The following is an 18,317-nucleotide window of genomic DNA, read 5'->3' as shown; positions in this document are numbered from 1 at the left end:
GGCTACTAGTAAAGAATTGCTTCTGGAAGGAAATCTGATCTCACTTGAATCTAAATGTAACATTATCAAGTGGTCTAGTAAATGAAATCGAATTAAAAGTGAAAATATTTAACTATGAAGTGTTTCTTCCAATATTTAAATCCCACTTGTAGAGTGTCCAATGCAGAACCATGTCATAACATATTCTATTCCATGGTAGACTGTGTTATTTTGAAGTTTCATCCCATTTTTGTTTGACATAAGTGTTTCGACATAAATGCCAATTTTGTCTTTCACTTAAAGAGTCAGTTTTATGACCAGTCATCCTTTCAATGTTTGCTACTATAGAAAATATGATGAAAATGAGACTTAGTGGTGACAAAATCAAGAAATAAATAAGAAGTTCATACTTTGAATTTCTTCTCCAGTTCTTACTTTTGCATACCAGCTATACCGTATGGATAAGTCTAATGTATTCTTAGACTTACTGTGGCACATGTTATTGCCACATTTTACATGCATACAATTAATGCTTTTTTTGCTTGAACTTCTCAAATAGTTATGTGTGTGAAAGTATTTTTCCCTTAAAATAAAGCAGTTAATCACCTTAGTTTGTGTTAGATGTCTACAAATTTGTGATATGTAACACTTAGATGTAAATTTAGATAAAATACTACAAATTTGGACTAAATGTTTCTGTCTTTTTAGACCAGAATTAGAAGAGGAACGAAATGCCCTTATTCTTCAGTCTGCAGCTAACAAGAAACAGCTGAAAGACATAGAGAAAAAAATTTTAGAAACATTATCATCATCAGAAGGAAACATTTTAGAAGATGAAAGTGCAATTAAAGTCTTAGACTCTGCCAAAATGATGTCCAATGAGATAACAAAGAAACAGCAGGTGAAAAAAGAATCCTGGAAATCTTTTGATTTAAATCTTAAGATTCTTAAGAAATCTTAAGATTCCGATTTTCTTCCAGCCCCCAGGGAAGGTGCTGGAGTAGCCTTGCTGGAAAGGAAAAAGAAAATGATAAAATACCAAAACATAAATTTAAACTCTTAAGAGAATATCTTACTGTTAAATTATTTAAAACCTGGTCTGATCTATATGGTATCTATACACAGAAGAAATAAATTTAGAATGAACGTTTTAAAATATATTTATTATTATTGGATAGGTAAGGAAGGTATTATTAGAAGTATCGGATAGGTATTATTGGATAGGTAAGGTATTATTAGAAGTATTGGATAGGTATCCAGTTTCAGCTTTCTACGTATAGCTAGCCAGTTTTCCCAGCACCATTTATTAAATAGGAAATCCTTTCCCCATTTCTTGTTTTTGTCGAAGATCAGATGGTTGTAGATGTGTGGTGTTATTTCTGAGGGCTCTATTCTGTTCCGTTGGTCTTTAAGTCTGTTGAAACTGGATTCCTTCCTTACACCTTATGCAAAAATTAATTTAAGATGGATTAAAGACTTAAATGTTAGGCCTAAAACCATAAAAACCCTAGAAGAAAACCTAGGCAATAACATTCAGGACATAGGTATGGGCAAGGACTTCATGACTAAAACACCAAAACCAATGTCAACAAAAGCCAAAACTGACAAATGGGATCTAACTAAACTAAAGAGCTTCTGCACAGCAAAAGAAACTACCATCAGAGTGAACAGGCAATCTACAGAATGGGAGAAAATTTTTGCAAACTACCCATCTGACAAAGGGCTAATATCCAGAATCTACAAATAACTTAAATTTACAAGAAAAAAATCAAACAATCCCATCAAAAAGTGGGCAAAGGATATGAACAGACACTTCTCAAAAGAAGACATTTATGCAGCCAGCAGACACATGAAAAAAATGCTCATCATCACTGGCCATCAGAGAAATGCAAATCAAAACTACAATGAGATACCATCACACACCAGTTAGAATGGCAATCATTAAAAAGTCAGGAAACAACAGATGCTGGAGAAATAGGAACGCTTTTACACTGTTGGTGGGACTGTAAACTAGTTCAACCATTGTGGAAGACAGTGTGGGGATTCCTCAAGGATCTAGAACTAGAAATACCATTTGACCCAGCCATCCCATTACTGGGTATATACCCAAAGGATTATAAATCATGCTGCTATAAAGACACATGCACACGTATATTTATTTCAGCACTATTCACAATAGCAAAGACTTGGAACCAACCCAAATATCCATCAATGATAGACTGGATTAAGAAAATGTGCCACATATACACCACGGAATACTATGCAGCCATAAAAAAGGATGAGTTCATGTCCTTTGCAGGGACATACATGAAGCTGGAAACCATCATTCTGAGCAAACTATGGCCAGGACAGAAAACCAAACACTGCATGTTCTCACTCATAGGTGGGAATTGAACAATGAGAACACTTGGACACAGGATGGGGAACATCACACACTGGGGCCTGTCGTGGGGTGGGGGGAGAGGGGAGGGATAGCATTAGGAGATATACCTAATGTAAATGACAAGTTAATGGGTGCAGCACACCAACATGGCACATGTATACATATGTAACAAACCTGCACATGTACCCTAAAACTTAAAGTATAATTTAAAAAAAAGAATTGGAAAGGTATTATTATTGCACAGGTAAGGTATTATTAGAAGTATTGGATAGGTATTATTATTGGATAGGTAAAGTATTATTAGAAGTATCAGATAGGTATTATTATTGGATAGATAAAGCAGGCAACTTGGGTTCATTCAGATTTTAATTGACTCTTCTCTGGAAAACTAAATTTGAGAGTTTGTCTTACCTCTGTTTCTGATTGGAGTTCTTGGCAGAGGTAGTTGTTAGTTGATTGAACAATAAGGGATTCTAGGAATAAATAGAGATTCTTAGACATTAATTCCATCATTATCTTGTCATTTGTCAGGAAGACAGGTATGAGAGTTGAGGGTGGCAGGTGGAGGAAGAGAGCAAGTAGTCTACAGCCAATAATGGATTTATTGCAAATCACCTAACAGAGCTGAATGAGATATATATATATATGTAGAGAGAGAGAGAGAGAGAGAGAGTGTATATATATAATGTGTATATATATATTGTGTGTGTATATATATATATTTGTGTGTGTGTGTGTGTGTGTGTGTGTATATATATATATATTTTTTTTTTTGGAGACAGAGTTTTGCTCTTGTTGTCCAGGCTGGAGTGCAATGGCATGATCTCAGCATACTCCAACCTCCACCTCTGGGTTCAAGTAATTCTCCTGCCTCAGGCCTCCTGAGTAGCTGGGATTACAGGTGCCCGCCACCATGCCGGGCTAATTTTTTTGTATTTTTAGTAGAGATAGGGTTTCATTATGTTGGCCAGGTTGGTCTTGAACTCCTGATCTCAGGTGATCTACTCGCCTCGGCCTCCCAAAGTGCAGGGATTACAGGCATGAGCCACTATGCCCGGCCCTGAATGATATTTTTATACTACTTCTCTTTTTATAAAATAATACAATGTTATAAACAGAAAAGGCATTAGCAAGCAGTTATTTTTTGTACTTCATAGTTGAGAAAACTAGGGCCCAGAAAGGTTGGCTGAGGCCCAAGTTTACACAATTAAATGGTATTACAGAATGACTTCTGTAAGCTAATGTTATTGATCTTCAGGCCTTTTGGTTTTCCTTGGCCCACCAAATGAGTTACGTGCTCCTTCACTTTAGGGTAATTAAAAAATAAAAAGAAACCTAAACAGAGATTGCACTAATTACTCAGCATCTCTCCACTGCTTCCCACCCCACAGTGCACTCTTGCTCTGAGACAGAGGACTTTTTTGTTGTTGTTGTTGTTGTCGTTGTTGAGACAGTTTCGCTCTTGTTGCCCAGGCTATAGTATAATGGCGCCATCTTGGCTCATCACAACCTCTGCCTCCAGGGTTCAAGCAATTCTTTTGCCTCAGCCTCCCGAGTAGCTGGGATTACAGGCATGCGCCACCACACCCGGCTAATTTTGTATTTTTAGTAGAGACGGGTTTCTCTGTGTTGGTCAGGTTGGTCTTGAACTCCCAACCTCAGGTGATCCCCCTGCCTTGGCCTCTCAAAATGCTGGGATTACAGGCGTGAGCCACCGTGCCCGGCTGGACAGAGGACTTTCTAAAGGTCTAGGCACCCTTCCCTTTTGGATAGATTTATTTTGCATGAATGTGATGGTAATCATTCTTTCTGGTCACTTGTACTATTTGGTGTTTTGTTTTGTTTTGGGTTTTTCATCTTGGGGGAGCCAAAGGAGTAGGGTCTTAGAGTAATATTCTGTGGCAGCCCCCAGTCTGGGACCATGGCTGAGATATTCTATCATGTCTTCTTTCCCAATACCTGTCCATCAGAGCAGAACAAGCTACTTCTTGCTCCCTCACCAAACTAGTTTTCAAAGGGTAAAGAGGATAGGGAGCATTTATTGCCTTACTTCCTGTTAAGACTCGAAGAGAAAGGGCGATATAATTATTTATTTGTTCAAGTACTTTATCTTACAATGAGAAAAACATAATAAATTATAGTACCTTTCTGACTGGATCCCATTGATCATTGCAAACACAGTTTTAAATTCATTATATGGTTTGAGCTAAAACATACTCCATATTTGACCCTGACTTCTAGTCTACCTTTCTCCACCCACCTAATGTAAGAAAAAACATCTGCAGGGAAGGCTCTCCAACATAGTCAAAATCTGCTTTTGCCTTTTCTGTAAACCCGCAAGATTACACAAACACAAACAAAACCTTACGAGTTTATTCTAGAGATTTCAAAGTTTACTCCTACTGCTACTCCAATGATTTCCTGACTGAAGTTTAGTCTTTTTTATTTTTGGAAAGTATTATATATATAAATATCACAGACCAGAAAAGTTTTACAAGTAATGAGTTGCCCTCTTTTAACATCTTAACATATACTCACAGTGTTTTCCTTTCTTTCTTTCCTTCCCTCCCTCCCTCCCTCCCTCCCGCCCTCCCTCCCTCCCGCCCGCCCGCCCTCCCTCCCTCCTTCCTTCCTTCCTTCCTTCCTTCCTTCCTTCCTTCCTTCCTTCCTTCTCTCTCTCCTTTCTTTCTTTCTTTTGAGGTGGAGTTTTGCTCTTGTTGCCCAGAGTCAGTGCAATGGCACGATCTCAGCTCATAACAACCTCCGCCTCCTGGGTTCAAGCCATTCTCCTGCCTCAGCCTCCGGAGTAACTGGGATTACAGGCATGCGCCACCACGCCCGGCTAATGTTGTATTTTTAGTAGAGACGGGGTTTCTCCATGTTGGTCAGGCTGGTCTCAAACTCTGGACCTCAGGTGATCTGCCCACCTCAACCTCCCAAAATGCTGGGATTACAGGCGTGAGCCCCTGCGCCCAACTCACAGTATTTATTTCTTAGAAAATATCTTGTTCTTTGATTTTAGGCCATTAATGGTAAATGATATTTAAAATGTATTTATATTTCTTAAGCCTAGCATTTCATGCTAAAGATTCAAGTTTAGCAAACACTGTTTTTAAGTATACATAGATCAAACCATGGAATATGAATTAAGTTATTATTTAATGTTTAAAAATTATGGCCCGGTGCAATGTCTCATGCCTGTAATCCCAGCACTTTGGGAGGCCAAAGCAGGTGGATCACCTGAGGTCAAGAGTTCGAGATTAGCCTGACCAACATGGTGAAACCCCATCTCTACTAAAATACAAAAATTAGCCAGGTGTGGTGGTGGATGCCTATAATCTCAGCTACTTGGGAGGCTGAGGCAGGAGAATTGCTTGAACCCAGAAGGTGGAGGTTGTAGTGAGCTGAGATCGTGCCACTGCACTCCAGCCTGGATGACAGAGCAAGACTCCCTCTTGAAAAAATAAAAATAAATAAAAATTATATCTGCTGTTTGTTTCTGCTTGCTATTGCTGTTAGTTGCAAAATGGCATTTGAATTGAAAGTCAAAGTTTAAATAGCAAAAGGTTTAAATGAGAATACTAAAATTATGCTTTCTTAGATAAGATGTCATTAATTCCCATTGTCAATAACTTTGTTTTACTTATTTATAGTTAGGACTGAGATTCCAAACTTATTTTTAGTTCATTTGTGGTTATACAGTATAATTTTGGGGAAAGTTTGTTTGCAAGTAACAGGAACCCACTTGAATTAGCTAAAATAAGAAAGATACAAGGGAATAATTTATTTTCCCAATTATAGGATATACATCCAGACCTCAAGGATGAATGGAAGACCTTAAGTTTCTGTGCTCTCTATCTCTTCCTCTACTTCCGGGGCTGTGTGGTCATTCTGTGCTTCCCTCTACTGAAGACCAATTTCTTTTAAGACTTTTTAATCTCTTCCTTCATATACTTATCTAGCATGTAGGAACCAACATGTAGAAAAAGTCCTACTACCTTTTACTCCTAATGCCGATGCCACCTAACTTCAGTTTCTGAGGCTTTTAAAGTCTTAATTCTCTAGGAAAATTTTTGATTACCTTATCTTGGATCTGGTTTTATCCCTGCCTGTTGATTAAATTAGCAACAAACAGGATTTGATATAAACATGACTACATAGGCGTACCATTCATCAGAGTCTGTGGATAGCATTACCAAAGAAGGAAGAGTGAGTTGGAATAGTGCTCGAAACATTTTTTCTATAGAATATCAACCTATCAGATTGAGTTGGAGAGCTATTATCTTGGAGAACATTTTTCCTTGGGGGTTGAATATCTACAGCCCTGTTAAGTTAGAAAATTAAACATATGAGAAGCTAGTTGAAAAAGCATCCTTGGGTATAAAACCATCAATCAACAAATAGTTTTGAATACCCACTTTGCCAGACTGTGCAGGGTTCCAGTACATGAGTTAACACCGTAAGTATACAAACGTGTAAACTTGCTCTCCATCCCTCTCTCCCTCTTTATCTCTGACCTGTTAAAAGAAGGTGAATGACTACGGTAGACACTGATCAGTCAGTCAAAGAATAAGCAAAGTTTTCTTATTTGGTATGTCTCAAGAAAGAGATGGTTGGTAGCTGATCAAACTGTTAATCTAAAGTTTAAACTTATTTTTTCTTTTTTCCTCTCTCGTTCCTCCTCTCTCTCCTTCCCCTTTCCTCTATCCCTAGTTCTTTCCTTCATCCCCTTTTGTTTTCTTTATTTCTGGCTTTCAGTATGATAAAGCCCTCTCTTGTAAACCATATTTAAATTCATATAATGTTATTGAATTGAGATTTTAAAAAAATATATAAACTTCATTATATGAAAAGTACATAATTAAAATACTCTTCCTATTTCTTAATCTTGCTTTTTCTATTCTTCTCTTAGATTGCAGAAAAGACAGAACTCAAAATAGCAGAGTCTCGAGAAGGCTATAGACCCATCGCCAAACACTCATCGGTATTATTCTTTAGCATTGCAGACCTGGCTAATATTGATCCCATGTATCAGTACTCTCTTACCTGGTTTGTCAACCTTTATATCAACTCTATTCATGACAGGTAAACATTCTCTCACTTTATTCATCTTCCCAAGGTTGGATTTTCACAGCCCTTTCCATTTAAAAAGTAATTCCATTTAAAAAGTAACTTTTTAAAAAAACTTACATAATGTATATTCATTACAGAACATTAAAAATTTGAAAAAATGGCTAGGTGCAGTGGCTCACACCTGTAATCTCAGCACTTTGGGAAGCTGAGGCAGGCAGATCACTTGAGGTCAGGAGTTCAAGACCAGCCTGGCCAACATGGTGAAACCCCATATCTACTAAAAATACATAAATTAGCCAAGCATGGTGGCAGGTGCCTGTAATCCCAGCTACTCAGGAGGCTGAGGCAAGAGAATCGCTTCAACTCAGGAGGTGGATGTTGCAATGAGCCAATATGGCACCCCTGCTCGCCAGCCTGGGCAACAGAGTGAGACTGTCTCAAAAACTAAAAATATAAAAAAGTGGAAAAGTGAAAGAAAAAAAGACATATGAAAGATAATAAAAATCTTCTTTCTATTTTAAGTTGTTGTTTCACTCCTACTCAAGATTTAGGCATGGAGGGATAAACTCTAGTTTTTTTTCTTGTCTCTTTTAAATATTTCAGTGAGGCAGGCGCATGATTTGTTTTTCCTCGCAACTCTAGTGTATCTTTCTCCAACCTTGAGGTCTCTAAAAGGCTTCAGTCCCACATTTCTTTTTTCTTTATTTAATTTAATTAATTAATTTATTTTTGAGACAAGTGTCACTCTGTCACCCAGGCTAGAGTGCAGTGGCACAATCACAGCTCACTGCAGCCTCAACCTCCCGGGCTCAGGTGATCCACCCACCTCAGCCTTCAGAGTACACGTGCACACCACTATGTCTGGCTAATTTTTGAATTTTTTTGTAGAGATGGGGTTTCATCATGTTGCCTAGGCTGGTCTCGAACTCCTGGACTCAAGAAATCTTCCTGACTTAGTCTCCATAAGTGCTGAGATTACAGGAGTGAGCCACTGCACCTGGCCCCACATTTCTAATAGTTTTCTGGATATTTGCACTTTAATCACTTAATGAATGTATGCAAATTTTGGAGTCAGACTGGAGTTGAGGATTACACCTCAGTTCTGCCACATACTAGCTGCATGCCTACAGGCAAGTTCGTTAACATGAGGTAATTGCCGTGATTTTTCTTATCTATAAAATTGGGATAATAATAGTAACTACCTTTTGAGTTTTTGAGAATTAAATGAGATAATATTTATAAAGTGTTTGTAACAATGTCTGGTATTTAGTAACTGCTGTACTTTTTAAGTAAAATAAATATACAACTTGAGCCAATCATGTATGCTGTAAGAAATTTCTACATTGACTCTTGGTAGAATAACCTCTGCTGAGTGATTGAAATCCCTTCTCAGTTGGCATTTGGAATTTGAATTTATGCAACCCATATGATGAAGGAAATTCAAGTTAAAGAATTGACATAAAAATGTCAGTATCAAGTTTTGGTGAGATGTGGAATAATTGGAACCCTCTTACACTGCTGGTTGGATTTTAAAATAATGTGGCCACTTTGGAAGTTCTTCAAAATATTAAACCTAGATTTGCCATGTAACCCAGCAATTCCACTCCTGGGCATATACCCAAGAGAATTGATTGCATATGTTCACACAAAAACTTAAAGTTAAAAAAAATTTAGGCATAAAATGCTATATTCAAGTTACTTGGGTTAGTTTTTCCGCCTTCAACATGAGATGTTATTCATGTGAAATACAGTTAAGTTCATTTGTTTATTTTTATGTTTCATTTTAGGATTTTTCTTCATCTTTGTTGACTTTAACTTTATTATATGTTTGAGTACAGACACCATTAATGACTCCAAAATTCAATCCTGTACAAAAAGATCTACTCAGAGAAGTGTCAATACCACCATCCCTTTCATCCCATTCCCATGGTCTTATGTATTACTTTTTAAAAATCAAATTTTTAATTTTGAGTTAAGTGTAGATTCACATGCAATTATGAGAAATAATAAGGATCTCATGTACCTTTTACCCAGTTGCCCCAATGGTGACATTTTGAAAACCTGTAGAACAGTATCACAACCATGATAATGACATTAATACAGTCAAGATACAGAATATTTCTACCACCACAAGGATATCTGTGTTGCTCTTTTATAGCTATACCCACTTCCTTCCCATCCTTACCTCTTCCGTAACCCTTGGCAACCACTAACCTGTTCTCCATTTCTATACTTTCGTTACTTCAAAAATTTTATGTAAATGGAATCATATGGCGTGTAACTTTTTGAGACTGGCTTTTTTTACTCAGCATAGTTCTCCAGGGATTCGTTCAGGTTGCTATGTGTATAAATATTTGGCTCTTTTTGACGGCTGAGAAATATTTCATAGCATGAATTTACCACAGATTAAAATCTGTTTAATCGTTTACCTGTTGAAGGACTTCTGAATTATTTCCAGTTTGGGGTTACTATGAATAAAAGTGCTATAAACATTCATGTACATATATTTGTGAATAGAAATTTTTATTTCTCTGAGATAAATACCCGGGAGTGCAATTGCTGGGTCATGTAGCAGTTGTTTGTTTAGATTTTTTTTTTTTTTTTTTTTTGCAAACAAGACATAGGGTTTATTGAGGACTCTTTTTTTAAGCTTTTAGGTTCAGGGGTACATATGCAGGTTTGTTATACAGGTAAACTACATGTCACAGGGGGTTAATATACAGATTATTTGGTCACTCAGGTAATGAGCATGATACCTGAAAGGTAGTTTTTTGAACCTCACCGTCCTCCCACTCTCCACCTTTGAGTAGGCCCCAGTGTCTATTGTTCCCTTCCTTTTGTCCAAGTGTACTCATGTTATATAAGTGAGAACATGCAGTATTTGGTTTTCTGTTCCTGCATTAGTTTGCTTAGGATAATGGTCTCCAGCTCCATCCATGTTGCTGCAAAGGACACGAGTTCATTCTTTTTGGTGGCTGTGTTGTATTCCATGTTGTATCTGTACCACATTAGTTTTATCTAGTCTACTATTGACAGGCATCTAGGTTGATTCCAGATCTTTGATATTGTGAATAGTGCTGTGATAAACATACGTATATGTGTCTTTATGGTAGAACAATTTATATTCCTTTGTGTATATACCCAATAATGGATTGCTGGGTCAAATGGTAGTTCTGTTTTAAGCTCTTTGAGAAATCTCCAAACTGCTTTCCATGGTGAACTAATTTACATTCCCACCAGCAGTGTATAAGTATTCCCTTTGCTCCACAACTTTGCCAGCTTCTGTTTTTTTTTTTTTTTTTTTTTTGCTTTTTAATTATAGCCATTCTGACTGGTGCGAGATGGTATCTCATTGTGGTTTTGATTCGCATTTCTCTAATGATTAATGATTTTAAGCATTTTTTCATATGCTTTTTGGCCATGTGTATGTCTTCTTTTGAAAAGTGTCTATGTCCTTTGCCTACTTTTTAATGGGGTTGTTAGTTTTATGCTTGTTAATTAATTTAAGTTTCTTATAGATTTTGGATATTAGATCTTTGTCAGATGTACAGTTTGAAATATTTTCTCCCATTGTGTGGGCTGTCTGTTTACTCTGTTGATAGTTTATTTTGCTGTGCAGAAGATCTTTAGTTGAGTTTTTAAAAATTTTTTAAAGAAAGTGACAGCCTGGGCAACATAGTGAAACCCCATCTCTACAAAAAACAAAACAAAAAAAAAACAACTAGCTGGGCATGGTGCCATGCACTTGTAGTCCCAGCTACTTAGGAGGCTGAGATGGGAAGATTACTTGAGCCCAGGAGGTAGAGGTTGCAGTGAGCTGTGATCATGCTACTGCACTCCAGCCTGGGTGACAGGGTGAGACCCTGTCTCAAAATAATAATAATAATAATAAAATGCCAAACTATTTTTTAGAATGGCTACATCATTTTATATTCCCATAGGTATTATATTTTTAAATTGAACTAAAAAAATTGAAAGCAATATATGCTTATTATAAACATTTTTTGGAATATGAAAGTATAAAGAATATCAGTCATAACTCCATCCAGTAATTACATTTATCCATATGTTTTCTGACTTTTTATGTATTTTTTTTCTTTTTGAGACGGAGTCTTATTCCATTACCCAGGTTCAAGTGCAATGGCGTGATCTCACACTACAACCTCCGCCTCCCGGGTTCAAGCAATTCTCCTGCCTCAGCCTCCCTCGTAGCTGGGATTACAGGATTGTACCACCACCCGTGGCTAATTTTTGTATTTTTAGTAGAGATGAGGTTTCACCATGTTGGCCAAGCTGGTCTCAAACTTCTGACCTCAAATGATCCACCCACCTCGGCCTCCTAAAGTGCTGGGATTACAGGCAAGAGGCACCGTGCCTGACCTTTTCATGCATTTTTAAAATATGTGGATCTTTCTCTAGATTTTATGCTTATTTGGTGCAGGCAAATGTTTCATAATTCTTTGTCTCTTACACTTCCCTCCCTAGCATAGAGCCTTACACTAATAGAGATTTAATAGGCATGTTTTTTTAAATTAACTGATTGTTTTCAGTCACTGTGAGGCAGAATAAGATATTTAGGATTTGGAAAATAGAGAGATGGTATAAGCCATATTTCACTTTCTCAGAGAATTATACCCTACATTTTAAAACTTTTTATTTTAAAATACTTATGGACTCATGACAAGTTGCACACAGAAAAATATGTGCAGAGAGGTTTCATGTACCTTTCATTTTGTTTCTCCAATGCTAGTATCTTGCCTATAGTACAACCAAGAAACTGACATGGTTACAACCCATAGAGCTTATTCAGATTTCACCAGTTTTACGTGCCCTCATGTGTGTGTCTTTATATGTTTTTAATAGTGATACTTTCGTAAAATAAAAAGTGCATATGTTAATTCACATTGCTTATATTTTCCTAGTTTTGTTTGACAATACATTTTCCTTCTTTTTAACTTTTAGTAACAAATCCAAGATTTTGGAAAAGCGCCTACGATATTTAAATGACCACTTCACATACAACTTATATTGTAATATATGCCGATCACTATTTGAGAAGGACAAGCTGTTATTTTCCTTTTTATTATGTGCCAATCTTCTTCTGTAAGTTACTTGCTTTTTCCATAACTTATTTATTTTTAAAACCTCCCTGGAAAATCAAATCTGTAAATGTATCTTCTCACAGAAGGCTATATTTTTCTTTGCTTAAGTCATGATTTTACTTGTGCATTTCACTGATAACAATAGCTTCTATAATAGTATTGGTGTTTATTTAATTTTTAAAATTTACATAACACAGAAAAGTTCACAGAGTATTAATGTACAGTTCAACAAATTCTTACAAAGGGAAGATCTGGTGATGAAATAGAACATTTCCCCACCATCCTTGAAGCACTTGTACTCCTTTCAGTTACCACCTCCTTACTCCCCAAAAAGGTAACTACTATACTCACTTAAAACACTGCAGTTTAGTTTGACATATATAAGCAAGTAATATGTATTCTTTATTCTTTTATCTGGCTTCTTTTCCTCAACATTACTTTCATGAGACTCATCCGTGTCGTAGCATGAGGCTAGTTCATTTGCTGTGACTGCTTTACAGTATTCCATTAGAAGAATACATTGATGTTTACCTGTCTACTCAATGAACAGATGGGTTGTTTCCAGTTTGGCACTAGTGTAAGTAATGGTGCTATGAACAATCTTGTGTATAAATGTAGGGGCACACGTGCACACATTTCTTTTGGGAAGATGCCTAGAAAGAAAGTTACAAATTGTTTTCCAGAATAATTGTACCAGTTTACATCCCATTAACAGAATTTGAGCGTTCCATTGCACCAGATCCCCACCAACGTTTTATTTTTGTTCTTTTTGTTGTTGTTGTTGTTGTTGTTTGTTTTGAGATGGAGTCTCGCTCTGTTGCCCAGGCTGGAGTGCAGTTGTGGGATCTCGGCTCACCACAACCTCTGCCTCCTGGGTTCAAGTGATTCTCCTGCCTCAGCCTCCAGAGTAGCTGGGACTACAGGTGTGTACAACCATGCCTGGCTAATTTTTGTATTTTTAGTAGAGACAGGGTTTCACTATGTTGGCCAGGCTGGTCTCAAACTCCTGACCTCGTGATCTGTCCACCTCGGCCTCCCAAAGTGCTGGTATTACAGGCGTGAGCCACCGCACCTGGCCCCCACCAATGTTTTATATTGTTTAAAAGAAATCTATTTTGGTATGTGGTACATATTATTGAATCATGGTTTGAATTTATATTTCTCTGATGACTAATGAAGTTGAACACTAGTTCATGTTTATAGGCCACTTGGAAATCTTCTAGTGTACTTGTTCACATCACTTGCCTATTTATGGGGTTTTTCTTAGGGATTTGTATGAGTTCTTTATATATTCTAGACACAAATCCCTTGACAATTATTTAATTGTGTGACAAATTGGCACTCACTCTAGTTTGCTTTCTCTTTCTCTTAATGCTGCCTTTTGCTGAACACAAGTTCTTAATTTTAATATAGTCTGATTTATGGTTCTTGCTTTGTGAAAACTCTTCACAGCCCAATATTATGAAGGTATTCTCCTATATAACCATCTGGAAGCTTTATTATGCCTTTCACATTTAGATGTACAAGCCACATGCAACTGATGTGTGTGCATGGTCTAAGGAAATGTCAAATTTTACATTTTTTCCATGTAGCTCTCCACTTGTTGAAAAGACTGGCCTTTTCCCTACTGCTCTGTAGTGCCTTCCTTGCCATAAATAATAAATTCATATGTCTAGATCTGTTTCTGGACTGTCTATTCAGTTCCATTAATGTGTTTGTCTGTAATTAATCTTGATGTCTGATAGTGTTTCATCTTGTTCTTTAATTTTTTATTTATTTCAACTGGTTTTTGGGGGAACTGGTGGTGTTTGGTTACATGAATAAGTTCTATAGTGGTGATTTCTGAGATTTTGGTGCACCCATCACCAGAGCACCTATGTGTAGTCTCTTATCCCTCTCCACCGCCCCCCCCCCACAGTTTCTCCCAAGTCCCCAAAGTCCAATGTACCATTCTTATGCCTTTATGACCTCATGGCATAGCTCCCTTATATGAGTAAGAACATAAGAAGTTTGCTTTTACATTACAGTAAGTGAAGTGAGTTACTTCGCTTAGAATAATAGGCTCCAAGCCAGGTGTGGTGGCTAATGCCTGTAATCCCAGCACTTTGGGAGGCCGAGGCAAGTGGATCACCTGAGTTCAGGAGCTCAAGACCACCCAGGGCAACATCGTGAAACTCTGTCTCTACTAAAAATACAAAAAAACTAGCCAGGCGTGGTGGCACATGCCTGTAATCCCAGCTACTCAGGAGGCTGAGGCAAGAATCGGTTGAGCCTTGGAGGCAAAGGTTGCAGTAAGCCGAGATAGCGCCACTGCATTCCAGCTTGGGCTACAGAGTGAGACTCTGTCTAAAAATAAATAAATAAAGTAATAGTCTCCAATTCCATCCAGGTTGCTGCAAATGCCATTATTTTGTTCCTTTTTATGGCTGAGTAGTATTTCGTGGTGTATATATATATATATATATATATTGCATTTTCTTTATCTACTTGTTGATTGATGGACATTGGGGCTGGTTTCATACTTTTGCAATTGCAAATTGTGCTGCTATAAACACGTATAAGGTGTCTTTTTCATATACTGACTTCTTTTCCTCTGGGTAGATGCTGAGTAGTGGGATTGCTGGATCAAACAGTAGATCTACTTTTAGCTCTTTAAAGAATCTCCACACTGTTTTCTATAGTGGTTGTACTAGTTTACATTCCCACCAACAGTGTAAAAGTGTACCCTTTTCACCACATCCATGCCAACATCTATTTTTTTTTTTTTTAATGGCCATTCTTGCAGGAGTGAGGTGGTATCATGTTGTGGTTTCGATTTGCATTTCCCTGAAAATTAGTGATGTTGAGCATTTTTCCATATGCTTGTTGGCCATTTTTCTATATGCCTGTTGACCATATATCTTCTTTTGAGAATTGTCTATTCATGTCCTTAGCCCACTTTTTTAATGAGATTGTTTGTTGTTGTTGTTGTTGTTGTTTTCTTGCTAATTTGTTTGAGTTCTTCGTAGATTCTGGATATTAATCTTTGCCAGATGTATAGATTGTGATGATTTTCTCCCACTCTGTGGATTATCTGTTAACTCTGCTGATTATGTCTTTTGCTGTGCAGAAGGTTTTTAGTTTAATTAAGTCCCATCTATTTATCTTTATTTTTGTTGCATTTGTTTGTTCTTCTTTTATACAAGAGTGTCTTTCTTATTCTTGGATCTTTGCATTTCCATATAAATATTAGCATCATCTGGTCAAGTCCAAAGTGGAAAGATACCTAGTAATATGCTGAAGTTTTGATTAGGAGTGCATTGGAACTGTAAATCAGTTTGTGGGAAATTAACAATTTTATAATATTGAGTGTTTCAGTCTAAGAACATAATATGTCACTCCATTTTCCTTAGTTCTTTTTCATTTCACTCTATAATGTTTCATAGTTTTCTATGTCTTGCCCGTCCTTTTTTTTGAAAAGGCTTTATTTTGTAGAGCAACTTTAGATCCACAGCAAAACTGAGCAGAAGACACAGAGATTTCTTATATACAACCTCCTGCACTAACAAAACCCCTTACCAGTGTGATATATTTGTTAGAATCTATGAGCTTTCATTGACATATCATTGTCACTCATAAGTAAGTTCATAGCTAACATCAGGCTTCACTCTGGGTGTTATGTACCTATCAATTTTGACAAGTGTATAATGTCATATGTCTATCATTATAGTTTCACTGCTCTAAAAATCCTCTATGTTCTATTTGTTCAGCCCTCCCTCCCCTCAACCCTGCCAATCACTGATTCTTTTGTTATCTCCATGGTTTAGTTTTGTCATTTCCAGAGGGTTATATAGTTGGAATTATGCACTATGTATGCCTTTTCAGATGGGCTTTTTTTCTCTTAGTAATAAGGTTCCTCCATGTCTTTTCATGGCTTGATGGCTTATTTCTTTTTAGTGCTGAATTATATTCCATTGTTTGGATGTACTACAGTTTATTCATTAACCTACTGATGGACATCTTAGTTGCTCCTAAGTTTGGGCAATTATGAATAAATATGCTACAAACATTCATGTGTAAGTTTTTGTGTGAACATAAGTTTTCAACTCCTTTGGGTAAGTACCAGGTGTGCAACAGCTGGATTGTATGGTAAGAGTAAGTTTAGTTTTGTAAAAAACTACCAAACTGTCTTCCTGAGTGGCCGTAACATTTAGCATCTCCACCAGTAATGAATAAGAGTTCGTGTTGCCTATTTTGGAAAGTGGCCGTTTTAATAGTGTTTAGTGATATTTCATTTTAATTTGGAATTTCCTAATGAAATGTGATGTTGAGCATCTTTTCCTATTCTTATTTGCCAACTATATATCTTCTTTGGTGAAATGTCTGTTCAGGTCTTTTGCTTTCTTTTTTTTTTTTTTTTTTTTTTTTTTTTGAGGCAGATTCTTGATCTCTCATCCAGGCTGGAGTACAGTGGTTCTATCTCGTCTCGGCTCACTGCAACCTCCACCTCCTGGGGTCAATTGATTCTCCTGCCTCAGCCTTCCGAGTAGCTGGGATTACAGGTACTTGCCATCAAGCCTGGCTAATTTTTGTATTTTTAGTAGAGACAGGGTTTTACCATGTTGGCCAGGCTAGTCATGAACTCCTGACCTCAAGTGAGCTGCCTGCCTTGGCCTCCCAAAATGCTGGGATTGTAGGTGTGAACCACTGTGCCCAGCTCTCAAATGTTTTTTCTGCATATTTTGATAGGATCATATGGTTTTACTTCTTTACTCTCTTGCTATGATGAATTACATTAATTAATTTTCACTTGTTAAATCAGCCTTTCATACCTACAATAAATCCTGCTTAATCATGGTGTATAATTCTTTCCATACATTATTGGATTTGATTTGCTAATATTTTGTTGCTAATATTATGCTCCTTTTGTTGAGGATTTTTGCATCTGTTTTTATGAAAGATTTTGAATTGCAGTTTTCCTTTCTTGTAATGTCTTGCTTGGCTCTGGTATTAGGTAATACTGACCTCAAAGAACCAGTTAGGAAGTATTTCTTCCACTATTTTCTGAAAGACATGGTGGAATTGGTTTAATTTCTTCCTATACGTTTAGTAGAATTCTTCAGTGGACCCATCTGGGCTTGGTGCTTTCTGTTTTAGATGATTATTAATTATTGATTGAATTTCATTAATAGATACAGGTCTATTCATATTATCTATTTTTCCTTGTGAGAGTTTTGGGAGACTGTGACTTCTTTATCTTTATGTAATGCTCCTCTTAATTCCCAATAATTTTCCTTACTCTGAAGTCTTCTTAGTCTGAAATCAATATAACTACCTTACTTCCCCTTCATTAGTGTTAGCATGGTATGTCTTTCTCTATCTCTACTTTTAATGTATCTGTGTTTTTATATGGTTCAAAGTGGGCTTCCTGTAGACAACATATAGTTGGGTCTTGCTTTTGGATCCACTCTGACAACCTGTCTTTTAATTGATGTATTTAGATCATTGACATTTAAACTGATTACTGATACAGTTGGATTAATATCTACCATATATGTTACTGTTTCCTATTCATTACCCTTGTTCTGTTGTTGTTGTTACTGTTTTTATCTTCTATTTTTCTGTCTTCTCTGGTTTTAGCTATTTGGTATGATTTCATTTTTTCTCTTCTCTTAGCAGATCAATTATACTTGCTTCTTAAAAAAAACTTTTAGTTATTGCCCTTGAGTTTGCAATGTACATTTACAACTAATCTATCTAAGTCCTCATTCAAATAACACTATACCACTTCCTGCAATTAC

General features: G+C 36.8%; 1 protein-coding gene across 1 annotated transcript in view; it reads left to right on the top strand.

The window, feature by feature from the left end:
• DNAH12 (dynein axonemal heavy chain 12) overlaps positions 1-18,317 on the top strand; it is a 251,232-nt gene that overhangs the window by 188,903 nt on the left and 44,012 nt on the right. The window contains exons 60-62 of the mRNA XM_015130629.3: positions 688-880; positions 7,275-7,447; positions 12,398-12,538. Coding sequence (XP_014986115.1) covers positions 688-880; positions 7,275-7,447; positions 12,398-12,538 — 507 coding nt within the window. The remainder of the gene's footprint in view (positions 1-687; positions 881-7,274; positions 7,448-12,397; positions 12,539-18,317) is intronic.

This window comes from Macaca mulatta, chromosome 2 (genome assembly GCF_049350105.2).
Source record: "Macaca mulatta isolate MMU2019108-1 chromosome 2, T2T-MMU8v2.0, whole genome shotgun sequence".
Classification (NCBI taxonomy): Eukaryota; Metazoa; Chordata; class Mammalia; order Primates; family Cercopithecidae; genus Macaca; species Macaca mulatta.
Note: the sequence above shows the minus strand (reverse complement) of the source record. Positions and strands in the feature narration are given on the sequence as shown.